This window comes from Coniosporium apollinis (genome assembly GCF_000281105.1).
Source record: "Coniosporium apollinis CBS 100218 chromosome Unknown supercont1.7, whole genome shotgun sequence".
Taxonomy (NCBI): domain Eukaryota; kingdom Fungi; phylum Ascomycota; class Dothideomycetes; genus Coniosporium; species Coniosporium apollinis.
Window position 1 is genome coordinate 49,200 of NW_006913269.1, and position 25,977 is coordinate 75,176.

The following is a 25,977-nucleotide window of genomic DNA, read 5'->3' on the forward strand; positions in this document are numbered from 1 at the left end:
CAGTTATAAAGCACCTGCAGGCTCTGAGACCGCGAGTCCTCGATTTTGAGTACTCAGCCAGGACATTTTCTGAGTCCACTGCTGACTACCTGCATTTACGCTTCCGCAATACCCGTACGAGATCACTCGGTGATCTGGACCACTTGCGCCAGGTGTTGGAGAGCCAGAGACGACCCTCACCAAGACCAGGACCAAACTTAGCGATTAGACATATTGTTACATCGCTCACACTGCCAGAAGTGCTGGCTTGGTATTCATCTGTCCGTTGGCGGATGTATACACGGATAGCCTGCTCCTGTTAACGTTGCGGTCTTCCGTAAAGAGCTTTAGCTCAGTCAGATTTTGCTTGTTCAAACTAACAGACGTGGGTTTTCTCTAGCTCAAAACACTTGACTTCGTCTCTTTCCGTATTCCAAGAGGATTTCTCGTCCCAGATGGTCCGCCGGGGCTCGCTAAAACTCACACTTGTAACCCGGCTTTGTTCCAAGGTCTTCTGCTTTTTCCGGGCTCCAATTCGGTGCAGTTGTATGCTAACCAGGACGCTACTGACGATTTATGGTGGATTCCATGACAAATTCCGAGGTACGGAAAGTACTGCGCGTCCTTAAGATACGCCCGCGTTTGCTGCCTGACTGAGTTCCTCAGTTTTCTCTGCGTGTCAAATGATCCATGCCTGTTCGTGCGGTGATGCTCAACGAGAACAATCACGGGGCCGAGTCGGTGCTCAGGCACCTTTTGCTGGTGCTAAGGCAGGAAGGTCTCTGCCAGCACACAAACATGTGTACATGCTTCCTGACGGAATGCTTTCGAAAATCGGAAGGACCGACTGCAAATATTGGGCCTTCTCCTGAGGTTGACGCTGTCTTGTCATTAAAACATCCCGTGACATGGAGCGATGCAACGCAAGAAAACGACAAGATTTCCTGCCCGCGATCGGCCACTCACAGCCCTTGAATTTCGGTAATTGCGAGACTTTCTGGGGTTCCTGACGCATCGTTCCACCCAGCACGCGTTCCCCGGCCACCACCGCACTGCGTTCGCTGGCTCAGACGAAGCGCTGGCATGCCAGGATGAACTCTTGCCATGCTTTCATGGTCCGGCTTTTGAACGTTTAATGCCCAGAGAGGAAACTGAGATAAGCACCATGCGTAGGGCTACAGGGTGTTAAGCTTCATATGGAAACTCGTCAGCAAGACCAATACGAGCTCGGGATAGTGTAACCCGCTTTGATGAGGGGCCGTCTGCACTGCGACGCCAGCAGCACAGCCCCCGGCCGAGCCTGTCAGCGCTCATTGCTCTATCACGGGATTCGTGCGGGAGACGGGCAAAGGGTCATTTTACGGCGGGGTCTAATTGGAGTGCATTCAGCCTCAGCGACTTCCTTTTGAGGAGAACCCCTCTGCAACAGAAGTTCACGCAATATTCCGAGCAGTCGACCCATCCCCCAGCCCTGCCTCTCCAAAGCATTGATCATTCCGCTTCGGACATCCCTTAGGATAATCGCCGGGGCCTTTGTGGAGCCGCCGTTTTGGAAGGAGCCGTCGCTCATCAAACGAGGAGCAGGACCGTGAGACGCGATTGAAACGGCCTCTCAACCACTCCGCAGCCATCAAACTGCCGCTGCTTCGCATCAGGACACGCTCGACCAGGCCTTGCTGCTCCAGCTTGTCTTTTATGTTTCACAGTGGAGAGGATCTCCATTCATTGCATTCCTCATGCTAGCCCGGCTTCTATTCTCGTAGCTGCATAGGATCGACCCACCAGCGGCGAAACGCGACCGAGCGAATTCCAGGTCCAGCCAACCGCTTTCCTTTAGCCGTCTTTCTTTGATCCCACCATGTCCAACTTTACAAGTGAGCATCTCTAACACTCAGCCACCTTTGTTCTCAACCCTCTCCCTAACCATGGCCGAAGTATCATCAAGCTCACCAGTCCCCGACTCTGGCTCCTCCGCAGCCTCAGTATCCTCCGAAATTGCCGCCTCGGTATCGTCTGCGGTGCTCTCCTCGATTGAAGCGGCGCCTTCGATAGTAACCGTCACATCCTCCGGTCCTATCGTCACCTCCGTCGCAACTGTCGCACCGGCCGACCCTTCCACTGTTGTGTTCACATCACTCGTCACTGCCTCTCCCACAATTCCAGGAGAGACTCCGACTCCAGTGGTCGTGGTCGTCACTGCTACCAGCACACCGACTACAACAGAAGTGGTGAACGATCCTGTGTTGAGCACAACAGCAGCCGCATCGTCTTCATCCACGGCGGCATCAGTGCAACCGGGAGCAAGCGATGCGAATGGTACAGATGGCGGCCTCTCCGCCGGTGGAAAGACAGCAGTGGCTGTTGTCGTTCCAGTCGTCGCGGTAGCGCTACTGCTACTCGGTGGACTGTTCCTGTGGCGACGACGGAGACAACGCCAAACCCAGCAGGAGGCTCGAAGAAAGGAAATCGAGGAATATGGTATCAACCCGAACCACGACCCTACGATGCCCGCCATGGGTGCCGCGACGGGTTCCGAGATGACGGAAGATGCATCCGGATACAGAGGGTGGGGGAACGCGACGACTGCAACCCGGAAGACCTCAACAACGCTATCAAACGGCCTAACGCAGCTCTCAGACAGCGGCAACTCCGGCGGCTACCATAGCCCCGGCTCACCTACGCAAGGCACAGCCTCAGACGGCCGCTCGGGAGACCCGCTCGTAGACAATCGGCGAGAGACAATGGATTCTGAAACCATCGGCGCGCTTGGAGCAGCACCGGTCGCAAGTTCAAACCGTGCGGACGTCCGTCGTGGTCCTTCTAATGCGTCGTCATCATACTCTGCCGGGAACCGATCGGATCATTCTGACCCACCGGTGCCGGTGCCCAATCCCCAGGACTATTACAACGACAATGCGTACTTCCAGCCTGGTCCGTACGGCGACGGCCCATACGGCGGAGTCGTTCAACAACCGGTCATTCGAGATGTGTCAGCGAGGAGAAATACGAGAATAGAGAATCCGAGCGTGTTCCCACAGCAAGGGAATTCAGGTATCGCGCAAAACTTCTGATTTCGCCTATTCCTATTCGACAGCTTGATAGCAACTACACGTTCGGCGTTCTCTTGGAATGTTTCCTGTCTCGCCTGGTCGGCGGCTGCCCTTGCATCTCGTATCCGATAACTCGAGCTAGGCTCGCACTCGTATGCCCTATTTCTATCTTACCTACAGTCTCGATCTTACGAATCCCCTTGGTCAGCTGTATATTTGGACACACTACCTTTTGTAATATACATCGTCCGAGCTGGCAGCACCCTTTGCACGCACCAATACCCATACCCTCTTTTTGGGCTCGGATCTTTCTCTCTTTCACTCACGTCGTCGTATGTCGTCTCTTCACGTTTTTGAATTTGGACGTGATATTCTTTTGGGAGGATTGCTGTGTCTATGGGATGTGCGGGATAGATTTGTGGGTCTTCAGGACCGGAGTTTTAGTGATGGAGTAGCGTGGGTGCTGAACAAGACCCAGCTGGATAGTCGCAAGCATAGTGCAAATGCATTCATACTGTCTCGTCACCAGTCGCCTTATCTATCACTTGAATGGTACCTGGATACGCTGTGTCCAACGTCCTTGTGTGATAACTACCGAATCGCTTCAAGGGTAGAAACAAGCAGCATGGGCGATAGCAGCGCCTAGTTGTATGCACCCCAAGTGGCAATCTGTGTGTGCTCTTGGTTCCCAGAATCTTCGCCACACCACCAGGACAAGGCAGCGCTTCTCACTAGGATCCGCTAGAAGCATGAAGGTTTCTTCGCCGATTGTACCATTCCTGTCCATGCGTTAGTGAGGCCTCTAAGCTGCTCAAGCTGTGGACTCACAGGAATGAAGGTGGTTCCGACACGTTTCTATCTCCTGTTTCTTCTTCTGCTGCTTTGCAATCTTCCCATTCTCGCTGCTTTGCGCGCCTGGAGCTTCCATGGTGATGGTGGGGGAGGATTGTCGTCAGGTATCGCAGACGCAAGAAACCTTGGCCATCTGCTGTGTGTAGATGGAAGGTATGTATAAAGACGGAAAGTGGGAGGGGGCAAGTGGAGGTTGTAGAAGGGAGTTCTCAATCTATGGACGAAGATGGTGCCCTCGCGGTGAGTGAATGTGACCCAAGAAGTGAAGTGAAGTGTGGATTTGGTAAGAAGACGAATGGATCAGAAATGCGGCAATCTGCGGCATGCGTGTTTGGTAGGATTTTTCTGCCTTCTGACAAAACGTTGAAGCTCACGAAAACTCTGTACAGCTTAAAAAGATTCATTTTGGAAGGATCAACCTCACTCTAACCGGCCGTTGGAAGTGCGCATTCAGATCACTAGACACTCTTGAACGACTTGTATCAGCGCACGACCATCGCGGTCAGGTGCTCTATCTCTTCACACCTCCCAAGCCATGATCGTCCTTGCAATTTCCAACGCCTCCGTCTCAATCCGCTCCCATATCCCTCACTAACTACTGCCCGCCGCCCCCGTAACCCTCAGCACAAAATTCACAATCACCGCCGCCAGCAGCGCGACCGCCAGGATCGTCGGCCCAAATCGATCATCAAAACCGCCCTGCCCTCTCTGCCGTATACTCTTCGCCCTCCAGTGAAAGGTAAACAGCGCGTATATCATCGCGGCCATGGCGACGAAGGTGAAGAGCCCCGCGCTGATGCGGCCGACCTTGTCGCCGAAGTTGAGGAGCCCGATGGCTAACCCGCCTAGGATGACGGTGAAGTTGAGCCAGGAGAGGAAGGTGCGCTCATTTGCGAAGAAGACTTTGGGCTCGACGCGCGTGGGAAGGGCGATGCGTTTACCTGTGAGTGGTGTTAGTGTTAACTCCTACAATTATGCAGCACATAGCTGGCGTACCTGGCGCGGTTTGGAGGAGGGGTTGGCTCGACATCTTGAGGGTGATGTTTCGGGTCCAATGAAGCTCTCTGTCTATCTGGATGCAGAACAACAGTCTATCCGACTCTATCAAAGCACAAAATTAGGTCGAAGAAGGACGCAATGGCAGCAGTATGCGGAGAGAAGCTTTGGTGCACGTTTGTGACGTCCGAATCCGATTTGACAGCCCTGCCCGCACAGGCCAGGCGAAAGGCACATGCAACAGCAGCCGCTTGGCTCTTGACGACCAGTAAACACCATCACCACTTCAATATTCGTACAATACCACAAGCACTTCCTGCGAAACAAGCCAGAGCCTGAACAGTAGAGCAAGACGCCAACATCACCACTTCGAATACCCTACAATGGCTCCTCCAGTCCGCAGCCCCCTTCACCCACCAAAGCGAGCACTCAAGCAAACACCCAAGCTAACACCCCACAGCCAGTTCCCGAAATCCGCCTCAAGCAAATCGCAACAGATGTATGTCCTCCACGCCGTATCTCTCATACCAATGTCGATCTGACAAACCTCCAGGCCTGCGACTCCGCCCTCAGCTCCACCGACAGCTACGTCCACTCCAGCACACCGGGCTGGAATGGTACCATAATCGTGCGCCTCCCTCTCCATCTCTATGCCCCTCTTCCTGCTTCAGCAGAAGCGCACTCGCTGACCCCAGCTCAGAACACCATCCTCAAATCCCTAATCTCCGAGACCTCGACCCCCGACTCCCCGCCCAAATACAAATTCGCCGTCAACAGCACCATCATGCAGCACTCGCATCCTCTGACCTCCTCCTCTGCTGTCTCCACCACCACAGACGCCGAATCCAGCACTACCGCCACAGACCCTAGTGCCACCCTCAACGCTGGCGAAGCAATGACGAATGGTGGTAGCGAGGCCCAGCTCGGCACGGCGTCGAGCAAGCCGAGAGCGGGGAGGAGGGGCATGCACTCCGCGGCGGGCGCGTACTGGAACAATGAGAGGGATGGGCTCTGGAATTTCAAGTATGAGGGGGCGGAGAGGAAGGGGATGGATGTTGTGGTGTCTGTGATATGGATTGGGATATAAGCTGGGAGATTGAGAAGTGAATGCGGACGGGACTTAGGTAGGGAGATATAAACGGAGAGACTGAGCGGAGGGGAAGCATTGAGTGGGTCATACTGTGCTGGGAGTTTTTCTTGAACGGACAGGGGGTGTACAAAATACGGGTTATGCTTGCTTGTGCATATTTTGCGGGTATCATTCGTGGGTATAAAACTACATGACCGTCGGTATGGCTCGTGGCTGCTCATTGCGCTGCCTCAGCAGTGAGGAGACAATCCCGTGCCTTGGACCCATCCACTCGCGCCTTTATTTCGTCGTTGAACGCCCGGCTAAAATTCCTGCCCGTCCACCAGCCTAGACAACACCTGTGCACCTCCTCCTTGTCCATTAAACCTGGTATCACATTGCTTAAGAGCCCTAATTCTCCTTCACCATAATCCTGCCCTCATTAACAGCCCCAACACTGACCCCAGCCTCCCCCGTCATCCATCCAGGCATTTTCTCTCCATCCACGACACCGCTTCCCACAAGCTGCCGTATTCCCGCAAAAACATGCGCGCCCTGGAAGCTGAAGCGGACGTCGGGCGTCCAGTTCGACGCGTTTGCGTCCGCTGGCGCTGCTGCCTCATCGTGTTCATCTCCGGATGCGGCACCTGGATCCAAGAGCGCCTTCGTCCCCTTGGACGACACCTTCTTGCCAGACATGCCCGGTTTCCCAGCAGCCGCCACAGCTTCTGGCACATCAGGGAACGCGTCCTCGATGCGCACATCAAAGCGCTCGATCCCCTTCCCATCGTCCGGGAGACCCGAGCAACCGAAGCGACCCTCAGCGACCAGCCTCCGCCGTTTCGACGCCGGCGACTCCACGCCGGGCGAGATGGCGGAGTCCTGGCGCGCTCGCTTGAGGCCTTTAGGCCGGGTCTCGGGAGCCCCAATACCGGCATTAGCCCCGTCGCCATGCCCTCCCTGCTGCTGGCTTTGCGATTGCTTCGTCGCCTGAGCCGGCGCCGGACGCTTAACATGCTCCATCACCCCGACTCCGGCCCCCTTATGCTCAGCAAAGATGCTCCAGCCGCCCGCGGCCTCATTACTACGGCCCGGACCGCGCAGCGAGAGGAGCGCCTCGAGCGAGCGCGCGGACAAAGACGTTGTTTTGAGGACATACCGGCATTGCGGCCGCGACAGCGCTTTCGGGATCGCGTCGACGATGAGGCTGCGCAGTGAGCGGCTGTCGCTACCGGCGCTCTGGCCGACTGATGTCGCGAGCGAGATGTAGATGAAGGGGGAGCCGGTGGGGAAGGCGGCGAAGAGGGACTTGGTTGTTGTTTCGGAGGTGGTGTTTTGGGAGAGGGTTAGTGCTGACGGGTGCTGGACTGTGATTTGCGGGGTGTTGTAGGGCGTGTCGTGGATCTGGACCCGGAGGAGGGTGATGGGCATCGTTTTGAGCTTGGTGATGTAGTAGTGCGCTTTGGCCAGGGGCGCGACTTCGCGCTGGAGGTTGCGGAGGTAGGTGTCTGCGTGGAAGCGCGGCAGATGGTCGACTTCGCTGCTGGCGCCTTCGGAGGTGCCGACTCTGGCTAGACGGAGGGCGTTCCAGCGTAGGGAGGTTGGGTGGTCCAGGAGGTAGCGGGTGTCGGCCATAGCGAGCTGGTACAGGGAGACGCCATGCCTCCAGTCGCCTTCTGTTATGCGGTCTATGACTTGTCTCTTGCCGCCTTTTCTTGCTCCGAGCTCCTCGTATGTCTCTTGCAGCTCTTCGTAGCTGTGCGCTACTGTGTATAGCTCGTCACGTGATTCGATGTCTGATCCATCGTCGGCCAGAAACGGTGCGCAAAAGTCGCGGTTCTTCTCCTCTAGCCATTCTACAGCCAGTGATATGAGCGTCGGACGTGAAAGCCTGGATAGTGTTCTCAGGACGTCGGGACTTGAGGGCGGTAGACGATGGCTATGGGGCAAAGCGGCGGTCGTGGGGACGGCGGTTGGCTTTCGGGGAGCCATGCTTTTACATGTAGCCGCTGCTCAGGCGTAGCTTCTAACTCTTGCTAGCCACACAATCTTTCTTCTGTGCAGACTGAAGTGTATCGTGATATATCATGGCAGTCACAACAACACGGTCAGACCGAGGAGACGCGCAACGCGTAGAGCTGCCCGTTTCGGGAATCCCGTCGGCATCTTTCCGCTGGACCAAAAACGCACGGGGCACGTGGGGCTAATCGAGCAATTAATTAGTGACCGCGGCATGTCAGACTTAACATTATCGATTTCCAAGCAGTGCGGAGTCGGATACGAAGGACCACCTCCACGGATGCAATGCGTCTGCAGGCGCTGGACATCTGGTCCCCAGTGCAGAATCGAATTGTGCTCACTGACGGCAGGGGACGGACTTGACTGAGCTCGTCCTGTGTTCCTGGACGGATCAGCGTCCGCTCGGAGCATTCAGAGCGATCAGCGGCTTCGGAAGGGCGTTTGCCCATCATTTTGTCATCATCTTGCTTAGCGCCGCGGGGCCTTTCAGCCGACCCCAAGCCATTCCCACAACTTCACCACTGCTCCGAAAACTCATCCAACCGCCATTCCACCCCTCACAAGCGATATTTCGACTCGAGATACCCCTCGTAGCAAAGTCCGCATTCGGTTGTCACTCAGGAACAGTCCTTGAGGCCCTTGCTGCCGCATGAGAGCGCCCATCACCAGATTGCTGTAGTATTACTCAGCGTAACACGAAGGGCGCAACACTGACGACCAGCCCCTCGGCCACACCCTAACACCTACTACATATCACCGAGTACGACAGCCCTCCAAAAACCTCACATCGAAACACACGCCCCGCCATGTCAGGCTACAATGCCCGGCGGGGACCCAACGTCTCGCAGTACATTGCGAACCTGAACCAAGTCCCCTCGGCCCAGGAGATGGCGTCGCAGAAGCAGGAGCTATTCAACTTCGACGATGACCTCTTCAACAACGCGGAGTTTTTCGACTTTGATATGGGCACCATGGCGGACGTATCTCAGCAGCCGATCGACTATGATCCGACCCAGGAGCAAAAAACTCGACGACAGAATGCTTCGGCATATAGGCAGGGCGCCGTGAGCAAGCCTGTCAACGACTTCCTCAACGGTAAGCGTCTTCATTTGCAGCACCGTTAATCCCCTCTCGCGCATTGTGTTCCTATTTCGGCTCTAGAAGATGCCGCCCGTACCCTAGCCTTGTCCCAAGAATGCATCGCTTTCAGAACAGCACTCACTAACGCATCCATCTGCCAGGCGACTTTCAATTCCCCGAGTTCGCAGGCCTGCCCGACGTTGTCCCCACCGCGCCAGGTCCCAACTTCGACATCCCCCAAGCTCCCTACCTCCACAATCTCGTACCATCAGCCACACCACCCACCACTACATCTCCCGTCAGCACTTCGCCCTTCCCCGTCCCTTACGCCGGCGAAAAGCGCAAGCTCGACGCCCTCTCCAGCACCCCCGTAGACTCCGGCCCCATCGACGAGGCCGCCCGCGCAGCCGCCGAAGAGGACAAGCGCAGGCGTAACACGGCCGCGAGCGCGCGCTTCCGCGTCAAGAAGAAGCAGCGGGAGCAGGCGCTGGAGAAGACGGCCAAGGAGATGACGGACAAGGTTGGCGCGCTGGAGGCCAGGGTCAAGGAGCTCGAGACGGAGAACAAGTGGTTGAAGGACTTGTTGGTCAAAAGGAATGAGGGGAAGACGAGTGCGGCGAAGGAGAATGAGGTCGAGCGGAGTCTGGGCGAGAAGACTGATGGTGTAGGGACTGGGGCGGAGGGACTAAAGGCGTAGGCCGAAATCACTTGTTTAATGCTGATAGTTTTTCTTTTGGACATATGCAAGCACTTTTGGTTTTTATCTAGGTGCGTTGTTGCACCACGGCAAATAAGAGGAAATGAAATTTGTGTGCCGCCAAACTGAATGACACCTCAGATGACCCGGTAAGTCCTTCCACGCCGTCTCCGGTAGCCTCCTTCGCCGCCGTAGCAACAGCGTCTTCATTGGCATGACGAGCCTCCACTCTGCGTTCATTCTTGGTAGTGGCATCGTTCTGGCAAAGCCGGTTTAGAACCAGTTTTGACCAGATGCTTCATCACTTCAGCCGACTCTATCATCAGCCCAGCTAAAAAGTCCTTTGGTAGATCCGCTCGAGCTGTAACCTCTCCTTCGTCGTCTTGATCCTGGCTCCAATATCTAGCGTAGACATCGATACAAAATCGGCATAACGAAGCAGAGCGCGGGAGGTTGTTGAATGCTGTGTTGATGACTGAGTAACGCGGCATATCTTCTCCGTCGTCATTGGTAAAATAGGTATAGAAGTCGTCCATCGCATGTTCTCTGAGGTCCGGAATGTCGTACCGATCGCTGAATATGTAGACTCCGGTGATGGGTTCATTCCATCTGCCGATGCAAGCCTGAATGCGTGGATCGTCATGCTCGGGGAGCGATTGGGTGTAGAGCCAGTCCACGACGACACCAAGGACCGCGACTTCCGTATCCCTTAGGATCAATTTGAGCGCTTTAGCCTCCCTGAACGATCCTCTCAAGGTTTTCTTGAAGTAAGGAGAGTACCAGCAGAGCAAGTCCTTATGAACATGGTAGCACTTCCTGTGCGGACTTGGGCCAGCCATCAGCGGGAAGATCTCTCGACCCAAGGTACCTTCTCTGTACTGTGCATCAGCTGACTTGTAGTTGTTCATTAAGACTGCAGACGGGACTTACATGAAGGAAGGTGCCTTTGACGCATCTTCCAACTTCCTCTTCTTGCTTTCGGGTTCTGCATCTGTTCCACCCGCCATAATGGCTTCCGCGGAGCGCCGTGGCCACGCAGCTCTTCAAGACCCAATCGTGTTAAAGATTTTGTTACGCGCGAATGTGGTAGCTTCCAGGAAGATCGTGAGTTGTTGGTTGTGGACCGGATGCGAGAGTTGCATGAAGAACGCTGAAGCTGTCGGCGATGCTCTAAAATCTTTGTCTGGAAGTTGTGAAAGCTCGGCGGTCTACGACATGAAGTGAATTGCATGAAGAGATGTGTGGAGACTGCCAGCTAGCTTCGTTCACTAGCTGCTCCTGAAGTCAGCGTTACTTCACCCTCGCTCTTCTTGCGACTTTCTCCACTCACCCAATCCATGAATATCTGCTCACAATCTTCCACGATTCTTGTCAAAACCCAGCGCGACAATTCCGTCTGAGCGACCAAACCTCGAAGCCTTCGCGTCATGGCCCCGCAACCCATCATAACCACCTGTCGTACTAAGAAGGCAGCCGTGGAGCCAAGGCTCCGCCTTCCTTCATGTAAGTCAGTAACCTGAGCAACTGAGTACTTCTATTAATGTATTGAACAGCATCGACACGATTGGCCACGAGACCGCGACGCTTCTAGTTGTACTGGGGATGCGTGAGGAGGCACAGAGCACCTGTCGGCGGTGGTCGTGTACTGCGATAGTTGGCTTTGGGGGCCTAACACAGCTTCGACGCATTCTTTGGAGACGTCCCGCTTGAGGTACTTTAAGGCGGATCTCATAAGCTATGCAAAGCTATAATCACGCGTTCACACTGCCCTACAGCTCTCAGCACCTGCAGCCAGGCTGAAGTCTTGCTTCTTCATGCGAGTAGGTCGCCTATTCGGAACGGGTAACAACTGTGAATATACATGAGTGACGCTTCCGAGATGAATGGTCACAAGAGGACCAAGGGGCGTGGGATTCTGTGCCTCTGTGCGACTGCGACGGGACGTGCCGTGATAAGCTCTTGCAGACTGAATCTGTGGGGATACAGCCGATGAGTCCAAGTAGAGAGAAATGATGATCCTACCCTGATCCTGCACCGCGCGTCTGTCCCTTTACAGCTACATGACGAGAATGTGCGCCGGGATAGTGAGTGCCCAGTCTCATTGCGATCTCAAGTCTTCTTCTCCGTCAAGCTCACACTGGCGTTACGTCCTCTTCCTCTTGAGCCTTTCCTGCAAACGGAGTTCTTCATGCCGAAGCTCTCGATCCACGATCATTTCTTCTCTGGTTCGAGCCTCTTTTGCCGCCTTCTTGGCAGCATTCTCGATTCGCTGTGTTCTCCGGCAAGACGTTTTCTCTTCTTTTGTACTGTGCTCGTGATACTCGCATACTTCCGGCATAGCTGGTGCTTTACCAAACTTTCTCTGATCCTTCCGGACTTTGCCAACCTCTACCATCAGGTCACCCAAAAACTCTTTTGGTAGCTGGCCCCGGTTGTCGACAGCTTCATCGTCATCCTCGTCATAGCTAACGTCCCATCTGACTGCGTAGATGCGCACCAAAAAGCGGCAGAACGGGGAGGTGTCCGGGAGGCTACTAAAAGCTTGGATGATTGTCTGATAGTCGGGTAGTATCGAGACACCGCTGCACGCATATTCGAAGTAGAACTGATCGACCACTTCCTTTCTAAGCTGGGGGACATTATAGAACTCAGCAAATATGAAGAGCCCCGTCATGCAGTAATCGTGGGATTCGTCAGGCCCACCACTTGAGGCAGGGGGGATACCTTCGTTGTTGGAGCAGTCTGGCTCAGGCAGCGTCTGAGTATAGAGCCAGTGTAGAAATTAGTCGAAGACCTCGTGTTCCGTGTTCTCCAGCTTTAGAGCATCTTCGTCGGCCTCTTTAAACGAACCATTTAATGCCGCCGTAAAGTAAGGTGAGTAGTAGCAGAGAAGAGCCCTATGAACGGCGTAGCGCTTTTCGTCAGAACCTACTAAGAATATGATGATTTCACTGCCCGCTGTGCCATCCCTACCTAGTATGTCAGTAAACGCTGTATGTCCTTTAAAATGTAGGCTTACAGGAGTGATGGCGGCTCTTCTACCACGGTCTCATTTTTTGTCTCACCCTCTGCAGTCGCGTCTTTGTGGCTGATTGCGGCATCCGAGGGGTCCGGCATCACGAGCGCCGTGGCGAGGCCAATGCTGTTGCAGCTAATTATCCGTAGGAGTCCGCTAGTAATAAAGAACACCAGCTCAAGAATGCCAGTGATGCTCGTCCGTAGTATGGACTAAACGTCTGCATAGGAACTGAGACCGCTGCCTTATCTTATGTGTCTGCTCCCGCGATAAGACAAGATAAAGAGCATCTAAGGATCTTAGCTTTTTTAGTAGTCTTAAACGCCTAAAATCTATATCACTATGCTAAGCCTAGTCCGCTAGTCCACCTCGTCTGTCCGTGAAGTAAGGACAGAAGGACGAGCCTTAGAGCAATGGCGGACCGACTGGACGCCCTAGTCCGTCCAATCTAGTCCTGGTCGGTCCTGCCGACTGTTGGACGCCCTGGTTGCCACAATCTGGCGGAAAACCCTCAAGCTCGGGCTGATTTACCAGCGGCCTTCTTGAGTAAACTTATGATGAGGATGGGTAGGTTCAAGGTTACGATGGAACGGGGCATCGAAGTCAACCCACGCCGCCCCGGTGCGAAGAACAAGATGTCATGTGGAAGAAGTCTTCGGCGAGGGGAATGAAGAAGAGGAAATCGATGGCGTCGGCAGGATTCTAATGTCGAATAGGACCGGCAGATAGATCCCAGTGACTGAATGAGGAGGACGTCACGCAAGACATGTCCCCGGCGCATTTCGCAGCTAGACGGCTATCTTTCAGACGAACACTTAGGTCTCAGTGTATCTGAGAGGGATCTGCGACTGAGCCGGACTCGTGGAAACGTGGCAACAAGATTGCTACAACGAGTCCGCATCACAGAAAACCTTAAGATTCAGCAGTTGAACGCTCGTGCATCGATCACCCAGGACATCTCCAATACGCAGCCCACCTTCATGTGGCGCAGCGCTGCCTTTGATGCCCTAGGTCATGCGAAGTCGACGTCAGTGGTCTCAAAGACACATTATCACAACCTAAGCTCAATACCGGTTTTACTCTACACACGGTGCTGCTCTATGTCCTTTGCCAAGCGAAAATATCCAAGGATAGTGAGTCCAACAATGATCACACACCCTCCCTTCAGAATCCTTCTTCGACCACACCCAACCGCGTAACCTCTCACAGTCTGCTCTTAGGCCTCCACCTCGCATACGGATGTCCCACCGTGGTCGGCACCAAATGGTCAACCTCCAGCGTGTTCACCAGCTCCGGATGTACCTGACTCAAATCCGTGATGCCGATCATCCGCATGGACGTCTCGAGTTCATCTCTCATGATGTCGATGAAGTGCTCCACGCCTTCCTGACCATAGTTCACCGCATACAAGAAATGTCTCCCAATCCCCACAGCCGTGGCACCTAAACATAACGCTTTGAGGATATCAGTCCCACGGCGTATTCCACCGTCGACATAGACCTCCAGCTTCTCGAACACCTCCGGACAGCACTTCTGCAGCTCTAGTAGGATGAGGATAGCCGGCGGACTCGTGTCCAAACTTCGCCCGCCATGGTTACTGACAACGATCCCCTGTATCCCATGCTGCACAGCCAGCTTCGCGTCCGCAGCCCCCTGAATCCCCTTCAGCACGATCGGGAGATCTCCCACACAGCGCCGTAGCCAGGGGATATCGTCCCAGCTCAACGTCGCGTCAATGTAGCTGCCCATGATCCGGCCTAGCCCCCCGCCTTTCCTGTCGTTGGTCGCTTTCGCACCGCTCATCGGGGCAGCGAGGCTCTCGTCCGCGCGCACTCGCTCATCTGCCTCGCGCTTGCCAGCGACAGGCGCGTCGACGGTGAGGAAGAGGGCCTTGATGCGCCCAGTGCCAATCACATCTCGCAGCATTGCCTCAGTCTTGGGGCGGTCCTTGTTGACATACAGCTGGAAGAAAAACGGATGCTCCGCCGGCGCACTGGCAACAATGTCCGACAAAGGGAACGAAGCGTTAGTCGAGACACACTGCGCGACCCCTTTAGCACCACAGCCGGCCGCGAGCGCTTTCTCGCCATCAGGATGCACGAGGCGCGCCAACGCCGCCGGCGAGACGAAAAGCGGAAGCCCAACATCACAGCCCAGTATCCGCGTCGCGGTGCTAACGTCCCGTACATTGCGCAATACGCGTGGCCGGAACCACAGCCGATCAAAGGTCGCGGCGTTGGCGGCCCGCGTAACACAATCGGTCGCGGCGCTGGAGTAGAAGGCCCATGTTTTCTTGGTGAGGGTGCGGGAGGCGACCTCCTCGAAGTCGTAGGCGTTGAGGAGGGTGTGGAGGGGTGGCTTCTCGTTGAGCGCAAGTTGCGGGGTCTCGGTGGGGGGAGGCTTGGTCCAGTCTTCTGTCACGGTCTTGGTGTCGAGCTGGCCGATGAGTTTTGAGGGAGGGAGGGTGGTGGTAACGAGGCTGGGGGCGTGGATGCTGGAGTAGGAGGCTGTTGCGTCGCGGCCGGCGTGTTTGTAGATTACTGGCAAACGGTGTTAGTGGAGAGAACACGACCTGGCGGATACCAGATGCATGTCGAGAAGTCAATTGCTTACTGTCTGCGCCGCCTGGGTGTTCAGGCGCAAAGGATGTGAAGTCCCATACTCGGCCATCAATTACTAGCCAACAGTCCTCCGGGCTCGCGTGTTTCTTAATATCCTCAACAGAGATAGATTTTGCGGAGGTCATGGTGGGCGGCGTCTGGTATGCAGGCTGTTACTGGGAAGAGGAGCGAGACCACACGCTTTTGACCTCTTGGAGCCTTCCATTGTTGTAGCTTTACAGTGTACCTGTAGACTCGTTGTAGAGTTGCCCGAAGGTGCGCGGGGCATCTGGCGCCGGGGAGAAGGCCGAGATGCTCAGAAAGGGCGATCAGGAAATAATCCCCGGTGCAGATGGCAGCGATTATGAAACGAGAGCAAGGATTTGGGAAATGGATCGGAGATTGTTCCCCTTGTTCTCTGAGAAGATTGGAACTATTGTCCACTATACCGTGTATACGTGATAGGTACTGAACTGCATTGACCATTTGCAATGATGATCATCAGGGACGACAACGTCACGGCTGCTTCAACTTTACATGACACTTCAGCGGAGCATATTGTTCGCTCTACGGCGCTCCACATCTCATAGTCTTAGTAGACCATCGTTTTGTGCAGCTCACATAGCAACTTGTAAGTATCAGACCCTTAGATATGGATCCAACACTGACCAGCACTTCAGCACGCATAATGTCCTCCACGGCCCCAAGCAGCAACGCTTCAACGAGCGCACCGACGCCCACCACCGCAGCATCAACACCTTCAAACCCACTGCTCGTAGGCCTCGAGGCCGTTGATAACCCTGATGACCCGGGGGCTAAGAAACAGTTGAGATATGTAGATGTTGGTTCGCACCCACCTTTCCGAGCTCGACGTTACGGCCCCTCGCATTGAACAGGTACTGAAAAAGTCACACAGATTGGTGTCAACCTCGGTGACCCCGTCTATCGCGGCCAATACCACGGCAAGAAGGTGCACGAGGATGACCTGGCGGATGTGGTGCAGCGGGCGCTGGAAGCAGGCTGCAGGAAGATGATGGTGACGGGCAGCGATCTGAAAGAGTCTGAGCACGCTATACAGATAGCGAGGGAGTTTCGTATGTCCCTCCCATAGCACGTTCCGCCGTTTGCCTCTCCCTCTCCTCTACACCCGTGGCGCGAACAGGGAATCAAAGCTCACACGCATCTCCTTTCCCATAGCCGGCCTCTGCTACGCAACCATAGGCGTCCACCCCTGCTCCGCGCACCAATTCGACACCCACCCCGGCGGCCCCACCGCCCTCCTCGCAGCCCTGAAGGACCTCGCGCTCTCCAGCTCAGCGGCAGGAAAAACCGCAGGACCGGGAGCCCCCGCCGTCGCCTTCGGCGAGATCGGCCTCGACTACGACCGCCTCTTCCTCTGCCCCAAAGAGACCCAACTAAAGTACTTCGAAGCCCAACTCGACCTCGCAGTCGAGTTGCAGTTACCGTTGTTTCTGCACTCCCGCGCCGCAGCCACAGATTTCGAAGCCCTCCTCACGCCCCGCCTCCCCCACCTCCCCAAGCGCGGCCTTGTGCACTCCTTCACCGGCACCTTGGAGGAAATGCAGCGTCTCATCTCCCTCGGCCTCGATATCGGCGTGAACGGCTGTTCGTTCAAGACTCCCGAGAACCTCGACGTAGTGAGGGAGATCCCGCTCGAGCGGCTGCAGATCGAGACGGACGGGCCGTGGTGCGAGATGCGGGCCTCCCATGCCTCGGCGAAGTATTTGGAGGGTTTCGTGCCGGCGGCCGAGGGGAAGGCGGTTAAGAAGGAGAAGTGGAGTAAGGGCGCGACAGTGAGGGGACGGAATGAGCCGGCAAGTATCGCGGCGGTGGCGTGGGTCGTCGCGGGGGTTAAGGGTGTCGGGGTTGAGGTTGTGGCGGAGGCGGCATGGAGGAATTCAGTCGAGATGTTTGGGCTTGGGGAAGGGGGTGGGTGAGTGGGTGGGAGGAGTCTAAGGGGATGCGCTGTTGTCTAGGCCTAGGTTTAGAATAGCGCTTGATGTGCTTAAAGAGAACAACGTTTATGCAAAACACACCGCTCAGTGCGGCCTGCCCAAACATTCAATGTGGCGGTTCGTGGTGTCGCTGAAGTACGATTTAGTCTAGCGTACACACGATACCGGACACTACAGAAGTGACAGGAAGTAAACCCCTCTCGTACGCAAGAAGCTACTTTTGCAAAGTACTGTAAGACACTTGGATGAAAGCAAGCGCTGTCTGTCTGAACTATGAAAAGAAAACATGACTCAGAGAGTGAGAATCAGAATTATCGTGTATTGTCGTACAGCGCCAGGCCAATCGCGGACAGAGGGTCAACGAGGTGCATCTCATTAGAGTATGACAATGCCCTGTTCACCATCGCCACTTCCTCCTCACTTCATCCACTAGATCAGCCAGCTGATCTCCGCCACGCAGTCTGTAGACGGCCGCATCGCAACTGCCAGGAGGGATGCTGGACGCTCGACTCGCACCAGTCTGACTCCAATTACGATTTTGCAAGGTCGGATGAGAACGTTCTTACAGCCTCTCCCTTGCCAACCTCTCAATCACGCGCCTCGGCAGCGAAGGCACGAGACCGACGCTCATCCACCACTCCTCCGGGATATCGTCCCTGCGCGCGATCCGCTCCAGCAGACTCCGCATCTCCTCGAGCTCCGGGTCGAACGACTGTGTAAGTGGCTGTTGCGACTGCTGCTCTTCATCTTCATCCTCCAGCGCCCTCCGCTCCTCCTCCAACCTCGTCCGCTCTGCAAGCTGTATCCTCAGCTCCGCCACCTGATGCACCTCCGCCTCCAACTCCCGCCTCCTCTCCTGTAGGCGCTCTAGCTCACGCAGCTGCATTCGCGGACTAGGAGCCTCCTGGTGGCCGTAATACTCTCGCACCGCCTCCCCAGCCTCCCCGCTCCGTTCCCTCGTCCCCGCAGAATACCTCTCCGGCTCCCTGCGCGGCGGCCGCTCAAGCACCGCCTGCTCTGCGACCTCCAATCTCCGCCGCATGCGCCGCTCTTCCAGGAGCACCTGCCTCATCGGATTTCGCGACCGCGGCGAAATCCCCGCCTCGCCCTCATCCGCTTCAGTCTCGGACCCGCCGTCTTCAGAGGTATCGCACACCTGCGTCACCGTCCACGCATACCTCTCTGCGTCCGAGGGAACCGTGATATGCGTTCTAGCCGAGCTCGCGGACCCGGACCCGGAGCGGCGCGAGCTGCGGCTCGAGTTATTCGAATGCCGCGTTGTGGCTGAGAACGACGCGCTCGCGGCCGCGGACGTGAAGCTCGAGTCTGCGCTCGGCTCGATCGGGTCCGGCGCTACGGTGCTGTGCATGGCGTCCCAGTTGTCGGCGGGATTGTCGTCGCCCGGGCTGAAGCTGCGCTCGCGGTCGCCGAGCCCGTTGACAGTGGTGGCAGGGCTCCAAGATTCGCGCAAGGAGCTGGAGGGCAGGGGTCCGTCGGCGATGGTGCGGCGGCCCGTGCGGCGGAGAGGGGGGAAATCTGGGAGGTGGCCGCTGGGGTCAAGGTGGTTTTCGAGGGGACCGGGGTGGTGGATAGCGGAATTGGAGGTGTATTGTAGGGGGTCGGATTCGCGGAGGGAGGCGCGGCGCGCGGGCGCGAAGTTGGGCGTGTAGGCGGGGAGCTCGCGCGGTCGGTAGGAGGACGAGTGCTGAGGCCGGATCATGGCGCTGGGGTTGTCGCGGGGTCGTGAGTACGGCCTGGCAAAGGGGTTGAGTGCACGTGGGACCGGGAAGCGGGCGCGCTCATCATCCTGTCGGCTTGCGGTCGCCGGCCGAGATGCTTCATCCTCGCTGCGGCTGTAGTTCATGGATTCAGGCACCGGCGGAAGGTTTGTGTTCCGGCGGGGACCCTCGGACGAGGACGCGTCTTCCTCCACAGCATAAGGCTGGAAGGCGCCTGGGTGAGGCTCGCGGATCCGCTCCGCAGACCGGAAGCTATCGAAGTACTCGGCGCGAGCTCGCTGTCGAACATCGCGGCTGCGACCCGGCCTGATGCGCGGCGAGTGTCTTCGGATGGGACTGCGCGCGGAGGCAGTCGGGTCGGCTTTATCGGCGGCCTTGACCGAGTCGGCTGGTGATGGAGCTCGCCACACTCTGCAGCGGCGGGATGATGGGTAAGCATGTGGTGATAGGGCTGATGGTTGTTGCGATGGAGGCCTCTGCGCGCGAAGGCACGCGCCCAGGCAAACACGGCGGGAAAACTTACGGGAGACCCATGAATGCGACGGCGCGTTAACGTGATTAAGAAGCGGAATGATGCGCAAAGTAGAACGAACGGGAACAACGAAGAAGACAACGCGCCTTGAAATGGTTGAGTGGAGAGTTGAAAGCCGATAGTTGAAGCGGGCGGTCGGAGGTGGGTTGTAAGGCTTCCAGGAGGCAATGTCCGAAGGTGAAGACTGCGCGCGACAGGGCTGCCGCCAAGCAGCCAATCAACGCCGAGTGACTGTCTCTAGCTCCCGGCTATCGTCCGGCGGAAACCGCTCGCAACCAGCCGCTGCGATGGGCGGCCAAACACCAAAACTCCTACTGCAGGTACCATGTCGAAACTGCCATGCTATGACTCGACCGCATTCGTGGCTCAAGCAACAGCCAGCACCAGCCAGCACCAGCCAGCACCAGCCCGCTGAACAGGCAGGAGCCTCCGTCTACTGTTTCAAAGATGCCAAGAGCTAGGAAGAATTCCCCGTGAAACATGAGTCCGTGTGCGTAACGTCGAGGAGATCGAGACAGCAATGATAGAGCTGGGTCTCGAGCGCATCACACGCTTGCTCAAACACACGCCACTGCCATGGAAAGCAGTACACGTTGCCGGCACCAATGGAAAAGGCTCAATCTGCGCGGCCATCAGCGCGATGCTGCACGCTCAAGGCGTCCGCTGCGGGCGGTTCACATCACCCCATCTGATCGACCAGTGGGACTGTATCACCATCAACGAGCGGCCTGTCAGCGAGTCGCTTTTCCGAGACGCTCACAGCGGCTTCGTTTCGCTCAGTAAAAAGGAGGACATCAGAGCCTCGGAGTTCGAGCTCCTGACCGCCACGGCCTTCGAGGTCTTTACCAAGGAAAAGGTCGAAGTCGCGGTCGTGGAGACTGGCATGGGCGGCCGGCTCGACGCTACGAACGTACTCGAGAAGCCACTGGTGACCGTCATCTCGAAAATCGGACTGGACCATCAGGCCTTCTTGGGTGACACTCTAGCCAAGATCGCAGGAGAGAAGGCAGGGATACTTAAGCCCGGCATTCCGTGCTTCGTCGACGCCACCAACGACGAAGAAGCTCTCCGCACCATCCGGAAGACAGCGGAGAGTGTCGCGGCCGGCCCTCTTACCTTCATCGACACTCCTCCACCACTCCCCCAATCCAACTCCAGCCTCGGCCAGGCTGCCCCCAAGCAACCGCACCAAAGGACCAACCTATCTCTCGCTCTCGCCGCCACATCCCTCGCCCTCCAAACCCTGCACAGCCTCCCCACACCACCCCCACCAGCCTCCCTCCTCCCCACCGCCCTCCGCACCCACCTGCCCGGACGTCTCCAACTTCTCAGCCTCGCGCCCCTCATCTCCCGCACATCCCCCGTCCTCCTCGACGGCGCCCACAACGCAGACTCAGCAACCGTACTGGGCGCCCACGTCAACACGCACCTCCGCCCCACCGGTACCGGTCACGTGACCTACGTTCTCGCCATGTCGGCTGGGAAGGACTGCGCGGCGATCCTGGGCCCGCTGCTGCGCGACGGGGATAGTGTTGTTGCGGTGGAGTTTGGGCCTGTGGAGGGGATGCCGTGGGTACGGGCTATGGGGGCGGGGGAGCTGCTGAATGCGGCAAGGGGGATGGTGAGGTTGGAGGCGGAGAGGGAGGTGGGAAGGGATGTGTTGGGGGGGTTGAGGGCGGCGGGGGAAATCGCGGGCGAGGGGCCGCTGGTCGTGGCGGGGAGTTTGTATTTGGTGGGGGATGTGTTGAGGTTGTTGAGGGATAGGGGCGTTGATGTGTATGGGAGTGGTGTACAGTCGGAGTAAAGGGGACAAAGGACAAAATGCATGTCGTTCTACGCGTTCCTGACAATGACCACCATACTTCATGAACCATGTCCGTCTATAACATCTGTCCCGATAAGCGCCTAAAGCAGCACCTTACTAGCCACACTCAACAGCCACGCCGCATCCTGCCATCCCCCCTCCTCCGCCCCCTCCGGCAGCGCCGTCGTTTCCTTGACCGCTTCCCTCGACGCCGCCACCATCCTCTCTCGTTCCTCCCTCCTCTTCTCCCTCTCCTCCTCCAGCCTCCTCCTCAGCTCCTCCTCACTCTCCAACACATTCCTCTGCACGCCCACCTCCGTCTCCGTCTCACTATCCCCTTCCTCCCCCTCCTCCTGCACGCGAAAAACACTCCACCCGATAAGCCGATCAACCCAGCCGCCGAGCCCGAAACCAGCCTCGCGCGCTAGCCGCGCGACGACTTCTTCGTCGGCCACTGAGTCTGCTGCGTCTTCGCCTGAGAGGCCGACGAAATCAGGCTCGACGGCCGCAGCGGTATCGGTTTCAAAGAACCCCGTATCCTTCTCAGCAGAGCCGGGCGTCTTCGTCCCCACAGGCGTCATGAGCTCGATCTTGCTCCCCCTCCTACTTCCCCGCCGACTCCCGCGCCTGCTCGCGCCCGGCGTCGCGAAGCTGCTGCCCGGGCGACTATACCGCGGTGTTTGGGGGCTGAGTTCATCGTCCGCGAGGCCGAGCGCCCCGTTGTGGTTCGCATGAGGCTCGGTGTAGCTGTCCGCGGCATCGTCGATAGCGGGCAGTGAGCTGGTGGAGCTCGCGCGCCGCACGAGCCACGACTGGCCCTTGTCTTCGCGCGTCGAGGTCGCGATCGCGAGGCCTGCCCGGTGCAGCCAGGAGTCTTCGGCCGGCTCTGTCGTCTTTGTCGCTTTGGCGCGGGCGTATGGGGACAGTGCTGTCTTTCCCGTGGCGTTGGTGGTGGCCGGGGTGTTGAGGCGGGAGGGATGCGTCGCTAGTAGCGCGGAGGAGGACTTGGCTTTTGTGATGCCTGCATTGGGGTGCGCATGGGTTGTCAGAAAGTAGCTTTCGTGCTGGTACTGCGGATTCTCGGGTTGGCGGCCGCGGCGGCGGGAGTGGGTCGGGGAGGTTGAGCGCGAGAGGATGCCGGGTGTAGTGGGTGCGGTGGCGGATTGGATATAGGAGCTGCGCGGGACGCGGTCGGTGTAGTCTTCGTGGGCGTCGGAGGCGATGTAGGTGGAGCTTAGGGGCGCGAGGGAGAGGTGGTGGAGGTTTGGGTGGGAGCGGCGCGAGCGGGAGCGGGAGCGTGACAGGTGTGTTTGGGAGGCTGGACGTGCGATCTCCATGGTGTGTGTTGTGGAGAGAGGGCAATCGCACAAACAAGTGAGCTTCAAGTGGGGAGTTTGAGGAATTGAAGATGGCAGGAGGAGCTGAATGGGAGATCAACAGCGAGCCGAGGGGCTTTCACGTGTCAAGGCGAGCTGCTCGACGGGCGCTTTCTTGGCGTTCGTCAGGCAGCTCAGGGATGGGAAGAAGGAAGAAGGAAGAACGAAATGCCGCTCCGAGCAGAGCTGCCGTGGGCCAAGAGAAAACTAACGACTTCGAAAAAACGCGCGTAAGGGCAAGGGAGCACACGACTGCCTAGGAAGGCTCCCCAGAGCTGGAAAGCACGAAGCTCACAGATTCGATCCCTATGTTTCGTCTGCTCGCGTGAGGGGCGCCGTTGGGCACCACGACCCCTCGAGCCTTTCGGAACCACGGAAATCCTACCGCCGTTATATCCGCTTCCGCCAGCAGGGTGCCGCACAGTGAGGCCTGCGTAAGCCGGGGAAGACTCGGCGTACCGGCTCGAGCGACAGCACAAGAAAAGTGCCTGGAACTCTGACGTCTAGAAGAGAAGGACTTGGATCAACGATTGTCCGATTGAAAGTCGTCCTCCAGAAGTGTACTCGCGTGCCGAACACACCGAGTACAGCTCCATCGTGAACCGTGTTTCCGCCTCCTCAACTCACAGAAACTCAATCTCGCCCGCAGAACTTCGAAATTGCTCTCGTGCTCCTACCGCACTTTGTGGCTCCCCCACACTTTTGAGTCTGTCTGAGCGCTCCTTCCTCGCTCAAATACGCACCCGCTCCCCGGTCGACCATGAACCCAAATTCGACCTCCCACAGTCAAAACTCAAAATGTCGCCGTCCGTGATTCTGTGATCATAAAGGCAGGTCCAATCACCTATTAAGCTGCAGCGTGAAAGGCAGCTCTCGTGCAGGTGTCACTGACTTCTTCGCGCGCAGAATCACTCCTCTGCCGTGCAGGGGCATCTCTTTCAACACATCGCTTCTGGCCAAGGATTCACACCTGCTTGCTCTCCATCTGGATATAGACCGTATCCCAGGCAACGCATATTTCACCTCGAATCAGCGTCCCCGTGCAGCTTGTGAATCTACACCAAGCGAGTCTCGGCTCTGTTCAGACCAGGTGCAGATGGCAAACATGGCTCTCAACACCACCGGCACGACCTGGCAATTCTCCAGAAGTTTCATCAAATACGTCCAGGACCAGCTTCTGCAGCGCACCGCTCCGAACTTGTCGATTACCATCGTGACTATGGCGGAGACTGTTCCGGATGATGGAGAGGTTGTTGGCGCTGGAAATGAGGAAGCAGGTACCTCGCGACCTCTTCTAGATACGCGCGAACGCGTCGCCTGACTCCTAAAAGCAGCTGTCGCGGCACCCATCTCCCCCCGAAAGTACATCGCTGGTCCAGGGCCTGACCGCTTGCAATCTCTCGTCCCTCCTCCGAACTTCGGCGCAGTGGTCGCAGGCAGTATTTACCGCAGCAGCTTCCCGAATCCGGAGAACTTGGACTTTTTGGGAACTCTCAAGCTGAAGACCATCCTGTAAGTAGCCCTTTCCGAACTCGATGCGATCGCAAGCTAGAACCACGCTATGATTGTACTACTCTGGCTCTGGGACGCATCGCTTCTTCTTCAAAAAGAGCAAGCTAACATCTCCAGGACTCTGGTTGATACCCCGTATCCCGAGGCCAATGTCGAGTTCGTCAAGCAACGCGGTATCCAGCACGCGACGGTTCTTCTCCCAGCCAACAAAGAAACCGTCCGCGTCTCGCAGTGCGACATGACCCGGGTCCTGAACATTGTTCTCGACACATCAAACCATCCGCTGCTCATTCACTGCAATAAAGGCAAGGTAAGCACGTGACCTGCCCCTATATACTCCATCTTGCATCATACCTCCCCTCAATGCATCAGCCCTCTAATAACTCCCATAGCACCGCACCGGTTGTGTCGTCGCCTCGTTCCGCAAGACCGTCGGCGAGACCTACGAAAACATCTTCTCCGAGTACCACGTCTATGCGGGCATCAAAGCGCGCAAGCTAGACGAAGCTTTCATCGACCAATTCGACACGCGTACCGTGCTCTGGCTCGCGCGCGAGAATGGCTTCGTCAAGGGAGACGGCTCCGAGAGCCCGATGTTGGAGCCTGTTGTCAAGCGGCAGCGGACCGCGGCTTAGTCAGGCGCGAAAAAGCATTTCAATGGAGTTTGGGAAAGAAAGGGAAGGGAATGGCATGGGCATGGCATAGCAAGGCGCGTAAGGGAGACTTGGATCCGGGTTGCATTGGGAAGCATCGACCAAGCGCTGGCGTGCATGGGTTACGGACATGGCATACACGGCATTACTGTAGCGATGAATGAGAACGCTGCGGAGTTATGAGGGGATGAAAAGCGGCACGTAATTACTACGCGAAGGGCTCTCTGCATCGGAGAGATATAAGTAGAGGCTTTGTGCGGGAAATGGGACACGATTGCATACATCACATGACATGAGAGTTCCACCGCCATCACTCCGTTCGCTCTCCTTGTGTTTGGCTGTACGTGACATGACACCTGTTCAGGCTTGCGTATGTGCCACTAGTATACATTCAGAAGGTTTAGTAGATACTTCGCTTTCGTTGTCCCTTGCGACGATCACGGTCACAAGACCCAGGATGAGACCTCCCTTGGGCCATCATTTCATCTCTCAGGAGCGCCAGCTGCAATCTATCGAAGCAACTGGACCACGTGTCCCACCCCTGGATGGCATTACGCGTGCTCCGAAACTGGATACACCGACTCCAAGATCAGCTTGGACTGGCTCAAACGAGTGTTTAATCCCCAAACCAAAGCACGGGCGCATCAGAAACCACGGATTCTAATCTGTGACGGCTCCGGGACGCACGAGTGGCTCGAAATCTTGGAGTATTGCTTTGAAAACAACATTATCCTGTGCCGTATCCCCTCTCACACTGCCCACAAGCTCCAGCCTTGTGATATTAGAGTTGGGCCCGCTGAAGGCAGCGTATCGCGAACAGGTTGAACGACTGTATCGAGGAGGTGCGAATTACAGTCGGCAAGGAGCATTTCACGTCTCTCTTCAGCCCTGCACGGAAAAAGGCGCTCACTCCTCGAATCATTAAAGCAGGGTGGATAAAAAGCGGTTTGTATCCGTTCAACCATTTGGCTTCAATTTTGGGACGACTGATGTCCAGAGAGCTTGAGCGAGCTCGAAGGTGACATGG

General features: G+C 56.7%; 13 protein-coding genes across 13 annotated transcripts; 6 read left to right on the plus strand and 7 right to left on the minus strand.

Moving 5' to 3' along the window:
• Nucleotides 1-1,904: 1,904 nt before the first annotated feature.
• W97_01902 (uncharacterized protein) lies at nt 1,905-3,050 on the plus strand (the record flags this gene model as incomplete). Its single annotated transcript, XM_007779805.1, has 1 exon — nt 1,905-3,050. The coding sequence occupies one exon, from the start codon at nt 1,905-1,907 to the stop codon at nt 3,048-3,050; it is 1,146 nt and encodes a 381-aa protein (XP_007777995.1).
• Nucleotides 3,051-4,472: 1,422 nt separating this feature from the next.
• On the minus strand, nt 4,473-4,911 carry W97_01903 (vacuolar transporter chaperone 1; the record flags this gene model as incomplete). Its single annotated transcript, XM_007779806.1, has 2 exons — nt 4,473-4,822; nt 4,878-4,911. 2 exons carry the CDS (start codon nt 4,909-4,911, stop codon nt 4,473-4,475), a joined length of 384 nt encoding a protein of 127 aa, XP_007777996.1.
• A 349-nt stretch (nt 4,912-5,260) lies between these two features.
• Nucleotides 5,261-5,964, plus strand: W97_01904 (uncharacterized protein; the record flags this gene model as incomplete). Its single annotated transcript, XM_007779807.1, has 4 exons — nt 5,261-5,272; nt 5,338-5,376; nt 5,431-5,505; nt 5,578-5,964. The coding sequence occupies 4 exons, from the start codon at nt 5,261-5,263 to the stop codon at nt 5,962-5,964; spliced, it is 513 nt and encodes a 170-aa protein (XP_007777997.1).
• Nucleotides 5,965-6,357: 393 nt separating this feature from the next.
• Nucleotides 6,358-7,938, minus strand: W97_01905 (uncharacterized protein; the record flags this gene model as incomplete). The annotated part of the gene is made up of 1 exon (XM_007779808.1): nt 6,358-7,938. One exon carries the CDS (start codon nt 7,936-7,938, stop codon nt 6,358-6,360), a length of 1,581 nt encoding a protein of 526 aa, XP_007777998.1.
• Nucleotides 7,939-8,771: 833 nt separating this feature from the next.
• W97_01906 (uncharacterized protein) lies at nt 8,772-9,742 on the plus strand (the record flags this gene model as incomplete). The annotated part of the gene is made up of 2 exons (XM_007779809.1): nt 8,772-9,060; nt 9,207-9,742. The coding sequence occupies 2 exons, from the start codon at nt 8,772-8,774 to the stop codon at nt 9,740-9,742; spliced, it is 825 nt and encodes a 274-aa protein (XP_007777999.1).
• A 236-nt stretch (nt 9,743-9,978) lies between these two features.
• On the minus strand, nt 9,979-10,650 carry W97_01907 (uncharacterized protein; the record flags this gene model as incomplete). Its single annotated transcript, XM_007779810.1, has 1 exon — nt 9,979-10,650. The coding sequence occupies one exon, from the start codon at nt 10,648-10,650 to the stop codon at nt 9,979-9,981; it is 672 nt and encodes a 223-aa protein (XP_007778000.1).
• Nucleotides 10,651-11,885: 1,235 nt separating this feature from the next.
• Nucleotides 11,886-12,859, minus strand: W97_01908 (uncharacterized protein; the record flags this gene model as incomplete). The annotated part of the gene is made up of 3 exons (XM_007779811.1): nt 11,886-12,484; nt 12,593-12,711; nt 12,762-12,859. The coding sequence occupies 3 exons, from the start codon at nt 12,857-12,859 to the stop codon at nt 11,886-11,888; spliced, it is 816 nt and encodes a 271-aa protein (XP_007778001.1).
• Nucleotides 12,860-13,961: 1,102 nt separating this feature from the next.
• W97_01909 (uncharacterized protein) lies at nt 13,962-15,504 on the minus strand (the record flags this gene model as incomplete). Its single annotated transcript, XM_007779812.1, has 2 exons — nt 13,962-15,298; nt 15,372-15,504. The coding sequence occupies 2 exons, from the start codon at nt 15,502-15,504 to the stop codon at nt 13,962-13,964; spliced, it is 1,470 nt and encodes a 489-aa protein (XP_007778002.1).
• A 542-nt stretch (nt 15,505-16,046) lies between these two features.
• On the plus strand, nt 16,047-17,316 carry W97_01910 (uncharacterized protein; the record flags this gene model as incomplete). The annotated part of the gene is made up of 3 exons (XM_007779813.1): nt 16,047-16,199; nt 16,275-16,452; nt 16,556-17,316. 3 exons carry the CDS (start codon nt 16,047-16,049, stop codon nt 17,314-17,316), a joined length of 1,092 nt encoding a protein of 363 aa, XP_007778003.1.
• A 580-nt stretch (nt 17,317-17,896) lies between these two features.
• W97_01911 (uncharacterized protein) lies at nt 17,897-19,607 on the minus strand (the record flags this gene model as incomplete). The annotated part of the gene is made up of 2 exons (XM_007779814.1): nt 17,897-19,484; nt 19,597-19,607. 2 exons carry the CDS (start codon nt 19,605-19,607, stop codon nt 17,897-17,899), a joined length of 1,599 nt encoding a protein of 532 aa, XP_007778004.1.
• Nucleotides 19,608-20,125: 518 nt separating this feature from the next.
• W97_01912 (uncharacterized protein) lies at nt 20,126-21,409 on the plus strand (the record flags this gene model as incomplete). The annotated part of the gene is made up of 1 exon (XM_007779815.1): nt 20,126-21,409. One exon carries the CDS (start codon nt 20,126-20,128, stop codon nt 21,407-21,409), a length of 1,284 nt encoding a protein of 427 aa, XP_007778005.1.
• Nucleotides 21,410-21,510: 101 nt separating this feature from the next.
• Nucleotides 21,511-22,746, minus strand: W97_01913 (uncharacterized protein; the record flags this gene model as incomplete). The annotated part of the gene is made up of 1 exon (XM_007779816.1): nt 21,511-22,746. The coding sequence occupies one exon, from the start codon at nt 22,744-22,746 to the stop codon at nt 21,511-21,513; it is 1,236 nt and encodes a 411-aa protein (XP_007778006.1).
• A 1,144-nt stretch (nt 22,747-23,890) lies between these two features.
• W97_01914 (uncharacterized protein) lies at nt 23,891-24,932 on the plus strand (the record flags this gene model as incomplete). The annotated part of the gene is made up of 4 exons (XM_007779817.1): nt 23,891-24,062; nt 24,120-24,297; nt 24,415-24,607; nt 24,690-24,932. 4 exons carry the CDS (start codon nt 23,891-23,893, stop codon nt 24,930-24,932), a joined length of 786 nt encoding a protein of 261 aa, XP_007778007.1.
• Nucleotides 24,933-25,977: the final 1,045 nt, after the last annotated feature.